General features: G+C 32.8%; 1 protein-coding gene across 1 annotated transcript; it reads left to right on the top strand.

Annotated features, from left to right (window-relative positions):
- Positions 1-14,886: 14,886 nt before the first annotated feature.
- Positions 14,887-17,255, top strand: LOC129312831 (probable aspartic protease At2g35615). The gene is made up of 2 exons (XM_054955579.1): positions 14,887-15,743; positions 16,791-17,255. Exons 1-2 carry the CDS (start codon positions 14,984-14,986, stop codon positions 17,225-17,227), a joined length of 1,197 nt encoding a protein of 398 aa, XP_054811554.1. The 5' UTR covers positions 14,887-14,983; the 3' UTR covers positions 17,228-17,255.
- Positions 17,256-18,156: the final 901 nt, after the last annotated feature.

The following is an 18,156-nucleotide window of genomic DNA, read 5'->3' on the forward strand; positions in this document are numbered from 1 at the left end:
CCACGTGTATTTTGGTTTTAGAATTATCTGTTTGAATGTATGCTTGCTTCAAGAGTAACTTTTAAATATAAAGTAATACTTATAAGGATGATATATTAAATGGCATTTAGATTAGCTATATATGACTTATTACTTTCTAAAGCAAATTTTGTAAAGTTCATTATTTATGTTGGTTTTAGAGATTTGGTATATATGTCATCTGAAAATATTTTTAACTAAATCCTTAGCGTGGATGAATCTACTATATGGAAGTAGGAATCTTATAAGACATATAGATAGGAATCTGACGTAACAAGGCACAACATATGTATCATTTTATACATGTAATCCAAATTTCCTAACCGTGAAGCGTTGCAAATGCCGTAAATACTATATAATATTGAAAAAATTTAATTGTTAACACTATAAGTGGAACATGGAAGTAATTTTTACAATGCAATAGGCATATATCATATGTTTTTTTAATTAGATTTCCTTTGTCGTGCATTGGTCGATTTGGCTTGGAGTAAATTGAAAACTAGTCATAACTAATTAGGCAATAATTTGATTGACTTAATGCTGTGAACTCAATGTATTAATTGTGGCTGTCAAAATTGACGGCTCATGCACGGTAGTGGACATTAATCCCCTCTGAAGTGGTAGGGTTAAGACTTCTAAGTTAAGTTGTAGTTAATTTTCAGCAACTAAATTAATCTTATATCATAATATATCTTACCTATTCTTTTAATCATAATAGGAGTATTTATATACTTGGAGAATAATAATACTGCAAAAATTAGGTCTCGCACAGTTCATTTAGCTATCAACAGCTATCTGAAAAATGACTTATTACTTGAACAGGACAAACATACTAGCAGCCCGCTAATTCCTGACAGATCTATATAATTAAAACATCTTCAACTAATGTAAATAATTCTTAAAGTATCAATTCAACAAAATTAACACTTTTTTTGTGAAGTTTTGAAAGATTATATTGTAAATAATTTAGAAAGTTAATATGATCTAAATAGAAAATATCTTCAAGAAAAAAAAAAATTAAGACATGCTGAGCCAGCCTCTCGTTATACTTTCCCTTATCTGTACATTTTCAATGCATGACAAATTGAAGTGTGATTAAATTTATAGTTCTATTTTATATATATATATATATATATTTTATACATTATAGATGAAGTTTTGTTCATTATATTTGAATTTGGTTGTTGATTAGTTCCGTAATGATTATTTATGTTCAGAAATAGACACATTGAGTTGTAGAGTTTGCTCTGAAAGGGTTTCTTTTCCCTTCCTTCATCTTTGGGTGCAAGCTCATATTGTGTTAAAGGGCATTTTGGAAACATTGAAGTTTGGTTGAATGGTAGCGTATTACCGTTGCCGAAATGGGGATGGATTATAAGTTATGGAAGTTGAGTGAAGAGTGTCTTGTGGCATTTCAACTGCATCATTGTTTCCATGGATCTCCAATGGATGCCTCCATGATTCATGATGGTGAAGATTGAATTAAAACTATGAGGCTCTGGATTGAATAGATCAGATGAACTAATTGGATGGAGTAGGCCTGGTTGCTTGATGATGATGGCAATGGTTGATGACCTTTGATGGGCACCGCAGGACCAGTGAAGATGCATAACAAATCAAAATGGTGGTCAACTAGATCTACAATGAAATTGGGGTCATGAAGGCTAAATTGAGACTTATAGAGATGAAAGAGAAGAAGTTGAGATGATGGATGCCATATGGTTTATCTTTGGTTGTTTTTATCCCTTGTTGCAATTAGTGAACTAATAGCCTGTTTGGTTCAATTTCTTGCATCAAGACATATAATCCTAATGCATTTCTGGTAATTGTGATGGCTTTTAGTACATGATAGTTCTTGGATTACTTCATCATGGTTGAAACTATGTAATGGGATTACCTCATGCTAAAAGACACCCATGCCTACTACTACAAAATAAGTTTACAGGAGTGTTTTTTTTTACCTTAAGGAGCGTTTTTGAAGCGCTTCTGTATCGAGCACTCCGAAATTTACAAGAGTGCTTAAAAAAAGCTCTCCTATATGTAGGTTATACAGGAGCGCTTTACAAAAAGCGCTCCCGTAACACACTGAAGTGCTCTTTAGAAGAGCGCTCCCATATGTTGCCGTACTAGAGTACTCTTATAAAGAGCGCTCTCGTATCTCTAAACTATACCGAAGCGCTCTATTAAAGAGTGCTCCCGTATGATCTATATAGGAGCGCTTTCTATAAGAGTGCTCCTGTATATGGTACTTTACAGGAGCGCTTTTTTGAAGAGCGCTCCCGTATATTACTTTTATTTTTTTTAAATTAGATTTTTTAAAATTTCTCTTTTTTCGTCTTTTAACAATGGCAAATTATAATATCAAAAATTAATTTAAAAATAATATCAACATAAAAATTTATATATAAGAAAAGTATTTGAAGTTGATACAACAATTTCAATTTTCTAACTAACTTAGTTTAATTTTTAATAAGCCTAACAAATGAAACTATTATTATTTTTCTAACATTGAAATCTAACTTCCTATCACAAACAGCCAATAATATATTCTGACCATTCTTTAACTAAATCTTCTATTTGTTCCATAGTGAAATGCAAATATTTTGCTCCAACAAAATACTACACAAGATATAAAAGTAATATATAAGTAATTAACATTATATTAACTTAATTTCAAAGCTTTTGACTTACATTTTCAAGAATGATCAACTCTTGTTGTGTGATTACTTCTCTTATAAACTTCATAACATAGTATCCACACTCCCAACCTTGTAATTGTGTAGGTACCTATAAAATAATAAAAGATGTCATTATTAAAATATGTTAGAAATAAATTCTAACTTAATTTAAAATACTTCAGCGATGAAGTTATACATATGATACAAGTATTTGCTGTTGAAAATCCAGCAGAGTCTCTCTTATAACTTGAAAATTTTCCAAAAATTCTACATCAATCCAAAACAACATATTCAGAATAACAAACATAAAATATCAATTAGTAAACTAAAAAAAATCAATTCATCTAAATAAAAATTAGAAGTATATTTCATAAAAAAAATGTTCAAGTAGTTTCCTCAACTTTAATCTAAATTATCAACTACAAATACTCCATCTAATATAAATAACTTCAATTCATATATTATTTATAATATTGATTATTAAAAAAGTATATATGAAATTTATTCTCAAATATATATCAATATATCAATATATTACATTATAAATTAATTATTAAAAAAATACCTTCACAGTGTAGTCTTCACGGCAGAAAATGGCGGTCTTCATGGCAGCAGCAATGCACGGCAGCAACAAAGGTCTTCACGGTGTCGCTTCCTCCGGTGTACAGCAGCGGTGCAGATCTAGAACAACAATGCAGATTTGGAATAGAGATGCAGATCTAGAATAGCGATGGCGACGGACGACTTTCTGGAACAAAGAACAGCGGTGGCGGAGCAGAAACAGTGAATAGCGACGGCGCAAACAGAGAACAGCGACGGACAAAACAAGAGGCCTCAGTAAATGAGAGAGAGGTTTTGAAAGAAACTCATGAATGATGAAAAGAAAACTGACGGGGATGGAAAAATAAAAATGTGAGACTACTCTTCTGGAGCGCTCATCGTTAAGCCCTCCGGAAGATCTGCTCTTCTAGAGCTCTCTCCCAAGAGCTCTCCAGAAGAGTGCCCTCTTTTGGAGCGCTCAACGATGAGCGCTCTGGAAGAGCTCCTTCTTCCGGAGCGCTCTTGGGCAAGCGCTCTTGAAGGTCCATCTTTTGGAGCGCTCTTCAAACGAGCGATCCGAAAGAGCGCCTTCTTTCGAAGCGCTTACCTATGAGCGCTCCTGAAGGTCTTTTTAAATTTTTGATATTTTATTTATATTAATTAGGAGCGTTATATTATTGAGAAGCCCTAACATACAAGAGCGCTTATTTAGAAAAGCGCTCCGGTAAATTCTGCATTTATATTTTAGAGCGCTTTTTAAGGAAGCGCTCCTAAATACCCGCTCCTAAAGATATATTTTGTAGTAGTGGCCCTTGGAATCTCTTCCTTATCTTCCTTCACTCTTTACCAAAAAGGTCTACCTTATCAAAGTTTACCACCATAATGTTGTTGACGAAGTAGTATGGCCATTATTGTTATTGTCCACCATCAAGAGGAATTTGGATCCACATCTCCATTATCTGTCATGTGCCCACCTTTATCAAAGTCAACAGAGTAGTGATAGTGAACTTAGTATTCTTAAGTCCAAGCCCAAGAAGCAGACATGTCCACTAGACTAGTTGGACTTATAGAGCCCATAATATTGTATAACCCATATTATGTATTATTATTTTCATTCAATGTTTCCTAAGGCTTACATTATAACCCTATATACCTTGCGTTAGTATCATTTGGGTTGTACCTTATATGTGTTGTCACTCTCTCATTAGAGAGCATTGTAACAGTTTCTCCCTTTATATGGTAGACACTCTCCTACATTGAGACAAGCAATAAGAGAAAGAAATTTTCTAATTATTGTGTAAATAAATCTTGGTATTAGAACTACCATACTAGAAATGATAACCATGAGTTCCTTTAGCTCGTTTAGCTCTACTAGCATTGTTACTCCTACTATGATGACAAACACCAAGACTATTTCATTACTTGCAACCCTTAACCAAGCTAGTTTTGTCAGGCTAACCATGAGTTCCATTGCTTACTTCTAGGTAGTGTGTTCAACTTTCCACAAAGCCAACCATTTTCTTATTTGAGTTACAATCATGGCATAGGAAACTAAATCATGCTTCTTGTAAAATAGTGAGAAAAATCCTAAGTGATTGTAATATACTAGTTGACATTAATTTCAATTTTTATTAAGCTTGCTAGTATGGAAAATCCCATAAGCTACCATTTATTTTGTTTATTCTAGATTTGAGGCACTACTCATACTAATTCACACTGACCTGTGGGGTCCATCCCTTATTCAATCCAAAAATGGCTATAAATATAGTATTAGTTTTTTTTAAAAAATTTCAGCCATTTTACATGGGTCTATCCTTTACGTGCTAAACGTGAAGCCTTATTTGCCTTCACTCAATTCAAACTAGTTGAAAATCAATTTGATAGAAAGATGGAAATTCTACAAAGTGATTTGGGAGGAGAATATAGAAATTTTGTTTCCCTTGTTACTGATGCTGGGATATTATTTAGGCATCCTTGTCCTCACACATCTACCTAAAATGGCAAGGTGGAAAGAAGGCACAGGGACATAGTGGCGGTTGACCTCACCTTTTTTGGCTCAAGCAAGTATGCCATTATACTATTGGTAGGATGCTTTTGTTATGGTTGTTTATATTATTAACAAACTACCCACTCTAGTACTGAGAAATTGTTCACCTTATGAACTCTTGTACAAGCAAAAACCAAACTATGCTGCTATAAAACTTTAAGGTTATGTGTGCTACCCTTGTCTTTGTCCTTATAAAAAAATACAAGTTGGAATTCAGAAGCAAGAAGTGTACTTTTCTAAGTTATAATAGGGCCTATAAAGGCTATAAATGATTGAGTCTATAAGGAAAACTTTATATCTCACATGTAATTTTTAATGAACCAGAATTTCCTTTTACAAGCTCACATTCCTCAAAACTTGTCTCTAGCTCAAATAATTCTCATTCTTAAATATTGGTGCCTTTGATAGATTTGCCCTCATTTGCAGTATAACCACCATTAGCTGGGACCACCAATAATACACCTCTTATGCTTAACAGTCCTTTATCACACTTTCAATTTCCTCCTATGTAGAAAATGGTTCTAATATTTCTCTTAGTCACCACCACATTGTTTGTAATATCCTCATTCTAAAATTCATTATTAACTCTAAATTTCAGTTAATTAAGGGATTGGATTAAGGTAAAAACGAGTTTACCAAGTTTGTAAATAAATAGTAAAGTTGAGATCCCAAGTTTTTAAAACTAAAATCATTTCTAAAGATTTTGAAATAGACAAATTAAAGTTTACAACTATGCAGAAGAATGGGATTACTTTAAGGTTTAATGTATTTGCTCAGAAATCATAAGATGAAACAATTCTGTGGTTTCTGGGGTATGAGTCATGGCTTATTAAACAAGTGCTGTAGCTTATGGCACCATACACCGCAGCGCATTGCATGTTCCATGACAGCGATTGTTGCTGTCAAGTTGATAGCTTCTTGGGCAACTTCTAACATGTCCCAAACCTTTATCCAATGTCCGATTGATGCAGACTAGGTGTTTATGGAAAGATCTTTTTGAGCCCTAGCTAATGGTTTAGGTTTCATAACTAGATTATTTCATATTCAAAATTTGAACACTCTTTTTAAAACTTGTACTTTTCAACATTTTCCACAAAATTAGATGTCTAAATCATTCACTAAAAGCTAAGAGCCATTGACACCACTTAGATTACATGCAATACACCAAAACTAACCTATGAAACATACCACATCATGCAAAACACTTGCAAATCACATTTTCGACACTCAACTCCTTAATTTTCAAAAATAGAAGGGGGAGCTAAAATCACTCATTTCAATAAACATCACACAATATGCTCAACCCTTACTTGCATAATATTTTAGCCCTATCATGGATATCACATTTCATAGACTTACTCCCTAGGGTCCAAATTAAAATACACTAACAACTCATAAAACACATAATGTGAGTAAGAACCAAAATGGATTATTCCTAGTTGGCAATTTTAATTGTCATATATACATAAAGACTCAAAATAAAGAGGCTTACTAATAGGATTACAGTCTTAAGCCTCTGGTTGTTTTCCTTTATTTGGTCCTGTTAAGTTATTTCTTGCAATATTGAAGATAATGAGGTGAGTATAACCACTCAGTAATCAAAGTCTAACTAACTTATACTAATGTGTATAAATTAATTTAAATGTAACTGGCAAGTTATAAAATAATTTTAGAACATAAATATGTTCAAGAATATATCTCAACTATATGGTTCTCTTCAATACACATACATGATATAAGGATCAATAATAATTCATGAATTGTGTTTCAATAATTTACGACCTTATTCTCATTTCACAATGATACAATTCATAAGATAATTAATCAAATAAGTGTCACTTCACAAAGAACAAGGCTTTTATACATTTATTTCACTAGGGTCACAATGTAGTAACCATGTGCCTATTTTCACTACATGCATGACCACATCTCCCTTATATCCTCCTCATTCCTCTGGCATGAAATCATGGATTATAGCACACTGGGATAGTCTATAATTCGGGACTTCCTTAGCCTAAATACTTGTGAGGGGTTACCCGGCCAAGGTTTTCCCAACTCACCTATGAAATATGGTTTTCCCATTTTCTCACACTATAGGGTGTCATGCTCCATAAACTAGCTTCTTCATTAAACCAGTGGATAGCTAGCTAGGTTATAGTCTCTTGTTGAACTAGTAGGATAATTCCTTGTTGAATAATTGAAACAATATGAATATAAATGATTCGGGAAAGCTATTAACTTAGATGGGAGCCCTACCACATAGATTTAAATCTCGTCTTCTCTAGCTAGATGAATTCTTGCCTCTTAAGATCATGCAATGCATAGATATGGATAATTTTAAGCATGCATTTACTTATCGATCAAGCATACATCATCTCATCATTGTACCCAACCATATTCATAATGATCACAATAATATAAGTAAATAGATAATTGAACTGTACTATTTTACATATCATTGAACTTCACTAAATACAAAATCATTAAACTCCTATAACAATCAATCATTAAACTCTTAATAAATCACAATATGAAAATTCAATGTTTCAAAAAATTTCATATAACAAGCTATCGGACTCACAAAAATCAAACTAGTAGATTTTCAAACAATTCATGCCACACTTGCATTTCATTTTATTTTACACATCTCCATGATCAATTATCAATCGATAAACTAATTAACATACAAAAGCAAAAGGTACAATTCCCCCAGTTACCTCAAACCTTTAAGAGGTGAAAGGTTTTACTTCTCAAATACTCACTCCCAAAACTTCTAAGAAACTTGAATGGTGCTAAGGATGGTCACTCTACAAACATTCATAATGAAGTTCATCAATATCCATAGTTGAGCTAATTTTCACTAGGGACTCAACACTTCTTCATGCTCAAGATTCATTTTCTACTTGTATAAGAATGCTCATAAGGTTTTTTAGCTTCTTTTAACCCTTATTAATACAATTGAGCTCTTAAATGGCCATTACTGGCACTATGTTATCCCAACTAACACATTTATAGGAATTTTGGGATATTTATTACTTCCCAACCACTAATCATCATAACTCCATAAATACCAAGTTCTATTAGCTCAATCTACTCTCATTAACTCTATCTAATTTAATATGTTTGGACCCATAGCCTATATGGACTGAAAATCATCATTATCAACTAACCCTAACTTCCAATACTAAGAAAATGAAAGAAGGAAGGAGGATTTAGGTGTATGAAGCTTACCTTTAATGTTTATAAGCTTTAAAACACTCCCAATACTTGAATTCTTCAAGCCTTAATAGAGAATTTTCATCCCTCCTTCATATATCTTTGTTTTCTCCCTTTTCTGTTGCATTAGTTTGTGATCTTATTTTGCAAAAAAGTGTCCATGTGCCATGGTAGACGCCCAATGTATCGCGGTGTATGGCACAAAGAGCATCCCTCCAGGTGTGTCAGGACATATGCGCTATGGTCGCCTTATCCGCAAGCTGTGGCGTGTGGCACAGAACCTTCCCCTTCATATTTCTTTCTCATCTCATTCCTAGGTGACCCAATTCTCCTTTAGACCTGCTTTTAGGGTTGGATTTAAAACCAAACGCACTCATTACTCTTTAACCACACACCTTACTAATACACTTAATCTAATTTAGGCTTAATTAATTTAGTTTGAAATCGAGGATGTTACACTGTTCCCTAACACTGATGTGATAACCCAGGAATTTTAAAACAAATATATAAGTTTGTGTTTAATAGTAATTATATTAATTCTTAGAACAAATATGACAATATAGAGTGTTGGTATAATGGAAGTGTGCTTATAATTCAATTTTTAGTCTAGAGTTTGAACCTGTTGAGCATAAAAAGGGAGTTTATTTTTTTTAGTCCTTGAAATTATCAAAACACCGTTATCCTCACTAGATTTATTTCCTCATTCTTTTCTTCATTATTTTAGTTGAGACTTTACAGAGTGTGAGGGAGAGAATATTTTGGAAGCTGTGTGCAATCTTGATCTTCACTTCTATTGCCATCTCTGACCTCTACTCTTCTCTTCCTTCTTTATTCTTTGATGTCACTGAGAGAAAGAGAGAGAGTTGTGCTGCTGTGTGTTCGTTGCTGCTAGTCCACCTTCTTGTTCATGTCTACTCTGCTTCTTGGTTCTGAACATCTTTAATCCTCCACTCTTTTTATTTGTAAATGATAAGCAAGGAAAAGAGCCGATTTGAAGTTGTAAGAGGATTGATTTATGGGTTGGGGGCTGAATCGATGATGTCCTTTTCATCCCCTGTTCAGTCATAGGTTCTGCTCTCTCTTCACTATGCGTGTGTCATCAGCCACTTGAGGTGAGAAGCTTTACTCTCTTTCTATTGCTATGTGTGTGTGGTTTTGAGTTAGAATGGTGAAATATAGTGAACATTTTTCCTTCTTTCTTCTGCCAACCGTGAATCATATAGAGTTGGCAAATTGATTTGCTTTGGGTATAAAAAAATGTAATTGTGTTGAAGCACTAAAATTTGTAAAGCTAAATTGTTCTAAATATGGATACTAGGAAGTTTGGGGAATGAAATTTGAAGAAAGAAAGTTTGGTACTAGTCAAGAAATTCATGCATGCAAGATGCTTGATGAAATGCTTAAGAGGAAGGGTTTGTTGGATGGTGGATGTTAAATGTAATGATTGTATTATTGGAAATTTAAGTGTTATGGAAGCAAATTAATCTACATAAAAGAAGTTGAAAGTGAAAAGAGGTGCTTGGGAAGAGTATTTTGGTTGGTAAATTTGGGGCTAATTTTCTACACACACACACACACACACACACACACACACACATTTATGTCCTCAAAAAAAAAAAATTATAAAATGTTGATGCAATGTTTGAGAAAAGTGAAAGTTGAGGTTTATTTGTGATGATGATGATGTGGGTTTGCCTTCTAATTGAGCTTGATTTGATTATTGGTTACATTAATGATATTATGACATTTTTGGAAGGAAAATTAAAGAGGAAGAGGTTGGTATGTATTTAAAGATTAATGCCCATAAAGTGTTGAAAAAAAAATCTATTAAGAGAGTTTGGCTTGAATTTAAACTTACTAGATTTTCATTAAATCCTTTGAAGACATAGCAAGTCTTAGCATTATCTTGTCAATTGAGCTCGGGGTTGGCCATATAAATTTGGTAAGCTTTTAACTTGTTAAATATAAATTTATATTGTTATTTTTTGATAATATAAATTTACATTATCTTTTATATTGTTTTAATTTTAATTTTTAGTATTTTATATTTTATGACACCACTAATCTAGGATCCCCCGTCGGCCACTGATGTTAATAGGTTTTACCTTTTCTATTCCACATCCACTCGTTCCTCTCACTAGATCTCCAATGCACAATTTTCAACTCTCTTTAGTTTTTTTTCTTTCTTTTTATATCATGATGAAAATAAGATATAGGATATAGGTTGGATTTAATTGTCCAATCCTTATTAACTTTCTTGACTTTTCCCCTTGAAGCCGTTTTTTTTCCCCTTAATGCCTTATTTATTGCATTACGTTAGTCTTTATTCAACTCATGTCCATTTCTCTTTGGATGTTTGTAATTGCGAACAAATTCTTTAATCTTTAATACTGCTAAGAAATTACTCCTCTAATATTATTTATAAACCACTTTCAACATATTTTATCAGTATAAAAAAAATTTTAAAACTAATTAATTTTATTTTAAAGTTTAATAAGGTCTCAACTTTGCCCTATTAAATATATATATTTCAATAACATATATATTTTCTTACTCTAACATTCAATAGAAAGTAAAAAAAAAATTGTGGTAAAAATTTAATGATGTGACTTTTAAACAGGATAAAAAAAATTTGTCTCTCTACCTTATAAATATGACTAGAGGGAGTATGTGTGCGCATGTGTTTTGTCCTTTTGGGGACATTCGATATTCATGTGTGTATTTATCATTTAAGTTAAAGAATAGTAATACAAGTAACTGAACTATAAGTCACGATAATTCAAAATTTCATGGTGCATTATCTTATGCAGAATAATACTAATTAAAATAGCTGTATAATTGAAAAAAGAAAAATTTAATTCATTAATTTAATCAAGTCTAAAAAATACAAAAGTCTAAACTATTTAAATAAACATCTAAAAATATAAATAACATAATCCTAGGTAATCTAGGATTCCAAATGGATAGAACATATTCTTAATTGATATATTTTACCATTATTTAAATTTTAAACAAGATAAATTAATTTTTCTAAATTTGAATTTGAATTTAAAATAAGATAAAATAATTTTTTAAATTTAAGAAAGAATATTCACTAAACTAATTGGACTCATTGGATTGGTTTTCATATAATGCTTTTCATAAACCAATGTAATCCTTCATTAAGCCCATTAAGACTCGTTCCAATACTAGTCACGCTCATAAATTCCCATGGTACATTAGAATATGCATTGGGGGTTAATTATGCAAGATTATGGCTCAATTTGCCTCCTCCAAGTGTATACATATATATTGTGTCTTCAATTGCTGATTTAGGCTCCCACTATGCATCATAGCATCTTGAATATATATCTATTTACTTGGATGACCTGGCTTGGAATAACTTGATGACATGGCATGCCATCTAGGACTTTATTGCCACATATACTACCATCTAGGATTTGATTTCCATGCAGAATGCCATCTTGGATGTCACCTAGCATGACATCTTCATTGCTTCATTTTGCTTCTATCCTATTTCCATTTTATTTCGTATGTTGCTACTTGTTAGCATGGTGTTCAATAGTCATTTTATTTTGTACATTCGCATTTGATTATATATGGCTTAGGTTTTATGTAGAGTCAAGGACGGGTGGATTGGGCTTATTTGAGCCGTGCTTGATTTGGGTTGCGCTTATATTTAGATTTGGTTTAAAATATTAAACATGCAAAAAAGCTTATATAACTAAGCCTGATCTAAACATTTCAGGTTTTTGAGCTTATACAAGTTCGCTCAGATATTTGAATTGTTAAATATTATTTTATCTTTGTTTAGTTAATTTCAATTTTTATTTTTAAAAATTAAGACTTTTCAAGCAACATAACACTACAATGCACCTTTTTTTCATCCTTATTAAAGTGAGACCAAACATTGAAGAGTAAAAAGGAAAACATATGAATTAACCATTTGTGTTTTTTTTTAAATATTTTTTTCAAAAAATATTTAAAACAAATAATTATAGTTGTAACATTAAAACTTGATTTAAGAGTGCAATATGTGTGAACAGGAAGTCTAGGAAAGAGTTTGTGAAGGTTAAGTGAAAGTTCAAGTGAAGGTTAACTTCATATTATTAATAATATAAGAGAATTCACATATTCGAATTAAATCCATTTGGTTTGGGCTGAGGCCATATTTCCTCAGGCTTATTCTAGTAGCTTGAATAAACCCAAAGTATTGAAAAATTTCTAAACTTACAAACCCAGTCCAAGAACTTTTCAAGTTTATTTGGGCTGATCCATCAAGTCTAACCTATATTACTACCTTTACTTTTGTGGATGCATGCCACATACGCTTCTGTATTTGTGAATGCTGGGGTAGCTATTGTGGTAAGGTTGATCAATTGATGTCGAATTATATCTGTAGTTACATTTTTTCATATCATAAATTATAGATGAAGTATATTATATTGGTTGTGTTTGAATTTGTATGGGGATCATGATAATATACTTCAATATTTATATATATTTTTTCCAAATAGGTTTTGCCTTTTCCCTTCCACATCCAGTTTCTTTTGTGTAATTCAAAGTTATAATTAAAATATGAAGCTATAATTTAAATAATCGCAAATTCCTAAATTTATCTACAGAGTGTCTAGTTATTTAGATCTAAGTAATCTACCTCTCAATTATTCACCTCTTAGAGTTTACCCTTTATTATTATGATGCCCAATTACAAAGTCCATATAAAGAACAAAACAGAAAATATAGTTGAAAAAATAATCAAAATATAATTATAAATCCAAAATCGACAAAGAACGTCAAATAAAGGAATAGAAACTAGTTTTTTTATTAGACTATATCCCTAGCCCGAGCAAGGTAATTTAAAAGGCATAATAGAAGTAACAACAAATGCAAATACACCGTTTTAAAATCCTCAATCATCAATATAGATCACAGCAAAAATTAAGAAATATGTAAAGAGAAATAAATTAGATTCAGAAACTCGTTCTCAGTTTTCAAGATGCTTCCATATATGAGCTCTAAATATTTTAGAGAAAATTTTTGAAATGCTTAAACAAGTGATTGGATTCCTTTAAACTGATCACAAGAACTCTTATTTATAATACTTCTTTGTAACTTGATATCTTTAATATTCTTCATAAAATCTCAGATATCTTTTTTCTATTTTTAAAAATATTTTAAAAACTTTGAAATTTAAGTTCTTTTATTCCCTCTCACATTTTTTCTGATTTTCTTCCTTTCTTCTCTCTCCAGCGTGCTTTCCTAAAGTAATATACTAGGGTACAATTTTTCCCATCAACCCTAAAAACAGTACAAAAATCTTCAATCCATAACAAAGGTACTTGTTATCAAACGGTGACTGTGAATGTTAGAATCATTGATATTTCATTTGACTCAAAGTGCAGACATAGAAATACATGTGTTCTAATTGGCAAAAATTAACCTAAATACAATGTTTTATTTTGACAAGCAACATGGCAATATAATGATATAAACACACTATTCAAAACCCATATGAAAGCTACCTCAATTCATGCCTCTCTCTTCTCTTTACTACTCTAGTTAGTTTAAACCCTCTTCCCTCCCCTCCTAGCTATGAAGTGTGCAAAAACCAAAAAAAATATTGTGCTTAAGGTTTGTGTTAGAATAAATTTGAACACATGTATTTCTTCATTTACATTTCAGGTCAAATAAATTTTGATTATTTTGACATTCACAGTTAATATTTTCCAATTGGGAAGTTTGCATCATTTTTCAGGTTTTATGAGCAAAATTACATCATGGTATAGTACATAATGGATATTTATTCTACTAATTTATTTATACGTGACATGGTAGGTGGGACCCATAATCTTCTTGATGAACTTTTTGCCTTCGTTGCAAATTGGAGATTTTTTACACTAATTTTTTTTTAGAGCTCATGGGTAAACTTGTATCATACCATATTAAAAATACCAGTAACTCTTCATAGAATTTTTTATGAACAGATTTGCACCTTACTTTTTTTTTTTCCCGCCCAATGAACTTTTATTTTTTAAGGATGCATGCATGATTCCTGTCATTAGTTATAACCCGGCCTAACTCTTGTATTTAAATTATGGCCCGATGACGTGTTTGCGAAGGAAAGTGGTAAGTGGCATACGCATGTTACCAATTCTAACTACGTTATATCTTCCCATGGGGACCTCTTTTCAACTTAACAGACTAATGTAGAATCTTTCGATACCTCTAAAATCAGGGAACTTGTCAATAAATAGAAGCAACTTCACGCTTCTAATTCCTCACTCATCCATTCCTATTTCCTTATTACTTGTGACTTTCGTTTTCCAAGATGCATGCTTCTTCACCCTTTTTCGCCCTTGCACTATTCTTTCTTTGGACTTTGTCCAGTATTAATGTCACTGCAACAAATAAGCTCCCGAAAGGTTTCAGTGTCGACCTCATTCATCGTGACTCACCTTTATCACCCTTTTATAACTCCCCAATGACCCACTCGGAGAGCCTCCAATACGCTGCGTTGCGGTCCAGGGCTCGAGCTAATCGCTTTCGCCATTCTTCTATGGCTGAAACAAGTGAGTTAGTTGAAACTGATGTATTCCCAAATGATGTAATAAACTACCTGATGAAGATCTTCGTTGGTACTCCGCCTGTAGAGAGATGGGCAGCTTTAGACACAGGAAGCGACCTCATTTGGTTCCAATGCTCACCCTGTCCTCAGTGCAACCCTCAAAACGCACCGTTCTTTGATCCCAAAAGTTCTTCCACTTATGTGTCTCTACCATGTAACTCAACCCCTTGTGAAGCTCTGCCCTATTACTATGATGCGCAAGGCCAATTAGAGTCTCCTAAATGTGGAACATCAAATGAGTGTACGTATTATTATACGTATGCGGATAACACATACACTATGGGAGAATTGGCTAATGAGTCTATTAGTTTTGAAGCAAGCGATGGTGGGCAGGCTGTTGCATTTCCTAATACGGTGTTTGGATGTGGACACAACAACAATGCAACTTATGGAAGGTCCTCCACAGGACTTGTCGGGCTTGCTCAAGGTTCTTTGTCCTTAGTTTCACAAATGGGGAATGTCGGTCGCAAATTCTCGTACTGTTTGCCTCCTTTTGGCCATCAGTCCACAAGTAAACTAAGATTTGGGGAGGATGCCACCATATCAGGAAATGGGGTTGTTTCCACTCCCTTGATCACCAGATCTGATACGAACTTTTACTTTCTCAATCTTGAAGGTATGCTTCCCTAAGGTTGTTCGCTTGTTTTAAATTAAAACTTTAAATTATATTTACAGGGTTAACGTTACCTTTCAACTATTTCTGTGAGAGCGTCTAATATCTTAAATTTTTTAGAATAGTTCGATTTCTCCTTTACCAAAAAATAAGTTTAATTATTAGTTGACTTAAAAAATTATAAAAAATGATCTTAAAAACTATATTAAAGGGACTTAGAAAATTATAAAAAAAATCTCAAAAATTATATTAAAGGATCTTGTTGGAAGTGGGATCTCAGGAACAGTGGGGAGAGGAAAAAGGGCAAAATTAGCAAAATGATAGTACTACATTTTAACTTAAACCTCAAGGCTGACACATTATTGTGCACATGTTTGAAGCCCAAAATTAGGCTGGCCCTAATTGGAAGTACAAGGGCTTGTGTTTGTGGCATCTTGATATGGGGAGCTTGTGCAGAAGATTTTATGTTGTTCAAGTGTGAGTGGTCCCACATTAGATAAAATTGGACTTTATAACTTATCTTACTTCTTTTTCCTCTTCTCCCATGCCCTAACAGTCGCTCCCCATTCCTAAAATACCCTATAAAAATTAATATTGATTAAGTTTCTTAAAATTAAAAATAAATTGCAAGAGACTAATATTATTTCTTACCTATATATAAGACCAAATACCATTTAATTAATTACTGGTATTGTTGCTCACGATAATGATGATTTTATAATCATTAGGTGGTCTCTCAAAGAGGTTGGGTCAATATGTTATTTTGGTATTTTATGTGGTAAAAAAAAATATTTTGGGTTTTTTTTTGCAATTTTTATGTCATTTTTTGTATTTTAAAGTCAATTAATGGTTAAAGTTAATCCTTATTAACGGTAAGTGCAACATTATACCATTTTTAATAATAAAAGGAGAATATATGCACTATGAAAAAAGTTTAGGATATGAGACGTTCTTGCATGAATAGTTGAAAGGCAAAAATCATATAACCCATATTTATATAATTAATGTGGTTACATTATAAATGGCTCTTCATTTGATGGTGGTTTACAGCTATCGTTGTTGGACGACGAAGAGTGCCGTTGACAAGTCAAAGTGATGGAAACATATTCATAGATTCTGGGACCACGTTGACAAAGCTTCCATCAAGCGTTTATAACCAGGTTGAAGCTTTGGTGAAGCAAGCCATTGGAGCCGACCAATTATCATTTCGAAACATTTACAACCACTTGTGTTATAAAAATGCTAGCTCCATCCAGAATGTTCCAAATTTTATGGTTCATTTTACAGGAGAAGCCGAACTTTCCTTAAATCGTCAGAACTTATTCCGTTATTTCACATCCGAAGATTCTATGTGCTTTGCAATGATTCCCACAGAAGCAGGCGGAATGCCCGTTTACGGAAATGTTGCTCATATTAATTTTGAAGTCCAATATGATCTTGATCGGAAAAAACTTTCTTTTGCTCCTGCTGAGTGTACTAAACAGTAGAGACTCAAGAATACTACTGCCTATATGTACTAATAACCATAATCATATATATATTTGATATAAATAATGTACTTTGGCTTACGTAGCTTAATTGAAGTGTATCGAACATTATGAATTATATGAACGTATGCTTGTGTCAGAAGTAACTTTTAAATATAAAGTATAACACTTATATATAAGGATGATATATGAAATGACATTTAGATTAGCAAATGACCTATTGTTTTCCTCTCTTCTTTTCGTTCCTTGCATTCTGTTCATCTATATCAGTAATCAGGTTTCTGCTCTTTGCTTTATGTTCGTGATTTATTTTATTTCAACCCAACCGTAGCCAATCCAGATTATAAAATTTAATTTTATGATCCGAAGTAGTCGGAACAATCAAGATTTAGCCTCCTCTTGCCTACCTATTTCTCCCTTCTCTCCCTCTCTCAGATCTTTCGTCTCTCATCCACGTAGCTTCTTCTTCAATGGCTAGATACAGCGAGGGCAACAACCAATGGATTGTGCAGAAGAGGCTCGACGGCACCAACGTTCACAATTGGCACTGGGGCCAAAATTGACTATGTCGAATGGTCTTGCAGCTTCTTTAGCAACCTTCTGTCAACCTCGTCCTTCTTAACGGCGACGCCGATTTGTTCATCAACATTCGCAAGGGTAAATCTTGGCTATGAGATCAATATCGCCTTGTCTTGGGAAGCGGAAGCTAAAGATTCTGACGGAAAAAAAGATTCGGACGGAAAATCCTTGTTCAAGTTCAATGGTTCAATGAAGATCCCTTATATACACTCCCTATTTCCCAAATTATAAGATGCTTTAAAAGATTCAGTATTATAAAATATAAGACGCTTTAATAAAAATAAGGTTTCGTGATACTTTTTCAATATTATCCTTCCCATATATTCAATATTTTTTCATTAATGAAGTAT

This window comes from Prosopis cineraria, unplaced genomic scaffold, assembly GCF_029017545.1.
Source record: "Prosopis cineraria cultivar Desert tree isolate PC_DT_omini unplaced genomic scaffold, ASM2901754v1 PC6, whole genome shotgun sequence".
NCBI classification, from domain to species: Eukaryota; Viridiplantae; Streptophyta; class Magnoliopsida; order Fabales; family Fabaceae; genus Prosopis; species Prosopis cineraria.